The sequence below is a fragment of the Populus alba genome, chromosome 19, assembly GCF_005239225.2.
Source record: "Populus alba chromosome 19, ASM523922v2, whole genome shotgun sequence".
NCBI classification, from domain to species: Eukaryota; Viridiplantae; Streptophyta; class Magnoliopsida; order Malpighiales; family Salicaceae; genus Populus; species Populus alba.
Genome location: NC_133302.1, coordinates 19,009,888 through 19,012,837, shown reverse-complemented (window position 1 = coordinate 19,012,837; position 2,950 = coordinate 19,009,888). Strand labels below are relative to the sequence as shown.

The 2,950-nt window shown below is 33.5% G+C and overlaps 1 protein-coding gene across 1 annotated transcript; it reads right to left on the bottom strand.

Annotated features, from left to right (window-relative positions):
- Positions 1 to 918: 918 nt before the first annotated feature.
- LOC118056631 (E3 ubiquitin-protein ligase ATL41) lies at positions 919 to 2,019 on the bottom strand. The gene has a single exon (XM_035068891.2). The coding sequence runs from the start codon at positions 1,896 to 1,898 to the stop codon at positions 1,125 to 1,127; it is 774 nt and encodes a 257-aa protein (XP_034924782.1). The 5' UTR covers positions 1,899 to 2,019; the 3' UTR covers positions 919 to 1,124.
- Positions 2,020 to 2,950: the final 931 nt, after the last annotated feature.

Here is a 2,950-nt window from a genome sequence, read left to right as displayed (position 1 = left end):
AGGTACATGATCAGACAACCCATCTTAATGATAGATATGAACGACTCATTGTTGATTCTCTACTGATTGGTAATGGAGATGAGATCACATATGGGTAGTTCATGTGCACCTCTTAATTAGCCCCATGATCTCAATGACGACCAACCTCTTCCTCCTCCTTCGATCCAACATCGTCTCTATTTTATATTTATTATATTTGCATGTATAAATGTTTAAGTTTATAATAAATATTTGATTTTTATACTATTTATTTGGTTTTAATTATTTTTATATTTTTGTTTAACATATTTTTTAAAATATTACTAATGGGGTTACCAACGGGACAACTCCTTCGATATATTCAAGAGAGTTGGAAAAGAATTACTGTAAATGCCGCTACTATTGTTAACGCACCAACAAAATTATAGATGATATTTTATCACTGATATGTTATATTTACTGATAAATATACTAACACAATAAAGCATGTAAGTTTTTTTTGATGTATTTTTTTGTTTATAAATTTATCGGTATATTTATTACAGATGAACTTACTGAAAATTCATAAATTACTAATGATGATTTTTCTAATGGAATATTTCTTTTCTAAATTTATCGGTAACATACATGCCAACAAATTACTAATATAAATACCAACAAAAATCTCCGTCACTAAAACTATTAATTGTAGTAACGGGACATGGTTGTGTATCACTGTATCGTTTCTTGGCGTGCATGTCTAAATAATTTAACATTAATTAAATCAACAATACAGGACTTCTGAAACTCTTAACTCTTGGAATCTTTACTTTAATTTTAGTTATATTCTTTTATTTGTCAAAAACTACTAAACTCTTATTTTTAGCTTTCATTAATAATATTGCTCGATTATCATTTAAAAAAACAAAACTTCTGAAACATAAAAAAAGAAGTCACGGGTAACATTTCTGCACATATGCATGATCTTCACCTCATAAATCTAGTGATGGGAGCCAAGGAAATTAAATACATATGAAATTTGATATCATCATCTGTATTATGTACCGATTTTAATCAGAAAAAATCAAAAATTTCACCCAAACAATGTAAACCAGCTGGAATTGGATCTGGATATAAAATGAACGCATTCTATATATTACCTAAAATCATTGTCTCTCTAAATCTTGAAAACCCTCTTGATCTTGAACCTCAGGTTGGATTCTCCTTGATGATCGTTCACGACTAAGCATCCTTCGAAAGGAGCTCAACCGTGAACCGGAACCGGCGACTTTTGGAGATGGTTGATTTCCAGCAACAGATGATGATGTGCCCTCATCACATACCGATGTAGAATTCATAGGCTCCAACATTGGAGCTGTGTGTGCAGTACCACCAGCCGGACCTTCACGTGGCTCTGGCTGGATCATTGGCTCCGCCTCGGTCCGACAAATAGGACAGGTAGAATGGGAGCTTAACCATTTATCGATGCACTCAGCATGAAATTTGTGCTTACAATTCGGTAAAATCCTAGCCATTTCTTGATCCTCTAGCATGCTTAAGCAAACAGCACACTCTATCAAATCATCCTCAGCTTGGCCTTCAGTTTGCTGGTAAACAAATATGGGGAGGGAGGCTATGACGGTCGGATCCAGCCCCCTCCTGGGTGGCTCCCCGGAGTTGACATTAGCATTAGTTAGCCCTAGGCTATTCATGACAGCGCGGCGACGGGCTTGATGACGCCTTAGAGCACATCTTGCATAAATATGAAGAGCTATAACAAGCACAACAACAAAGGATAATGATAGAATTGCAGTGAGCATAATCTTGCTGTTTAAATCATAAGTATTTGTACTATGATTAAAGCCTGAGAGACCATTGTCACGTGAACTGGGTTGGAAGGGCCAAAAAGGAACTGGAGGAGGCAGCTGATTACCCCCCATGGCTAGCTCCTTGTGTCTTTGGTAGAATAGAGGGGAAGGGTTATGTGTGCGATTTTGTATTAGGAGAGCAATATTTTATGGTGATAATTTCATATTCATTGATTTTCTTTGTTGAATATTGCGTGGACAATTGGGTTTCCTTGGAAATTTCCTAAACATACAGAAGATATATGTACAAAGACAATTTCAAGGGATCCGACTTTGATTGTTGAATGTTGACTTCCAAGTTTTCTTCTTTCTTAATTTTTCTTGCTTTTGCCTTTTGGGCTATGAATTTTTTTTCTTGATTAATTATCTGAAGATTACGTGGAGATAATGATGTTTGGAAAAAATGGTAATATATAGATTAAATAAGGTCTTGAAGTGGTTAATTCAAGAGATAAATTGAAGGACTCAAAAGAAAAATTGATGAACAAATACTTTTTAATATTGTTGTAGATTAACATAGTTCTCAAGCAAAACGAGCCGGGTTGGGATCTATATGAATTCTTCAAACACTTCAAGTAGATATTATATTTTATCTAGTTTTTTAATTTTTTTTCTTAGGGTTAGGAAGTCTCTTGCTTTATCATTAGTTGGTGATGTTAAATCAATTATTCATCATTAACCAAAAAAAAAAAAACAGAGAGTGAAGGAGACAGAACATGAAGAAATCGACCTCAGAGGGACATATATAGGAATAAAATAAGTAATTGACAGAATTACTGGCCGACAAAGAAGAAGGCTTGTTGTGTGCACATGGATTTAGTTTTGTTAAGACTGATCTAAACACGTCTTATGAAATTAAATTTTGGATAAACCACTTAATCTGATTATTGTGGAGGGAGGAGAGATAAAGTTATCAAAATAGAGAGAGAGAGAGAAAGTATAAACAGTTAAATTTTGGATATGAAAAAACTAATTTTAATATTAATAAGTTTGTTTTAAATAAATGAGTTTAATAGGGGTGATTTTACTTTTTAACCATGTTATAAAAGTAGATCGAGCTTTGTAAAGGGTGTTCTTGATTTGGTTCAATATTTTCTTTATTTTTAATGATTTTAGGGTGTTTT

Coding starts and splice junctions, on each gene's coding strand:
- LOC118056631 (XM_035068891.2), bottom strand. CDS start 1,898: ATGGGGGGTAATCAGCTGCCTCCTCCAGTTCCTTTTTGGCCCTTCCAA.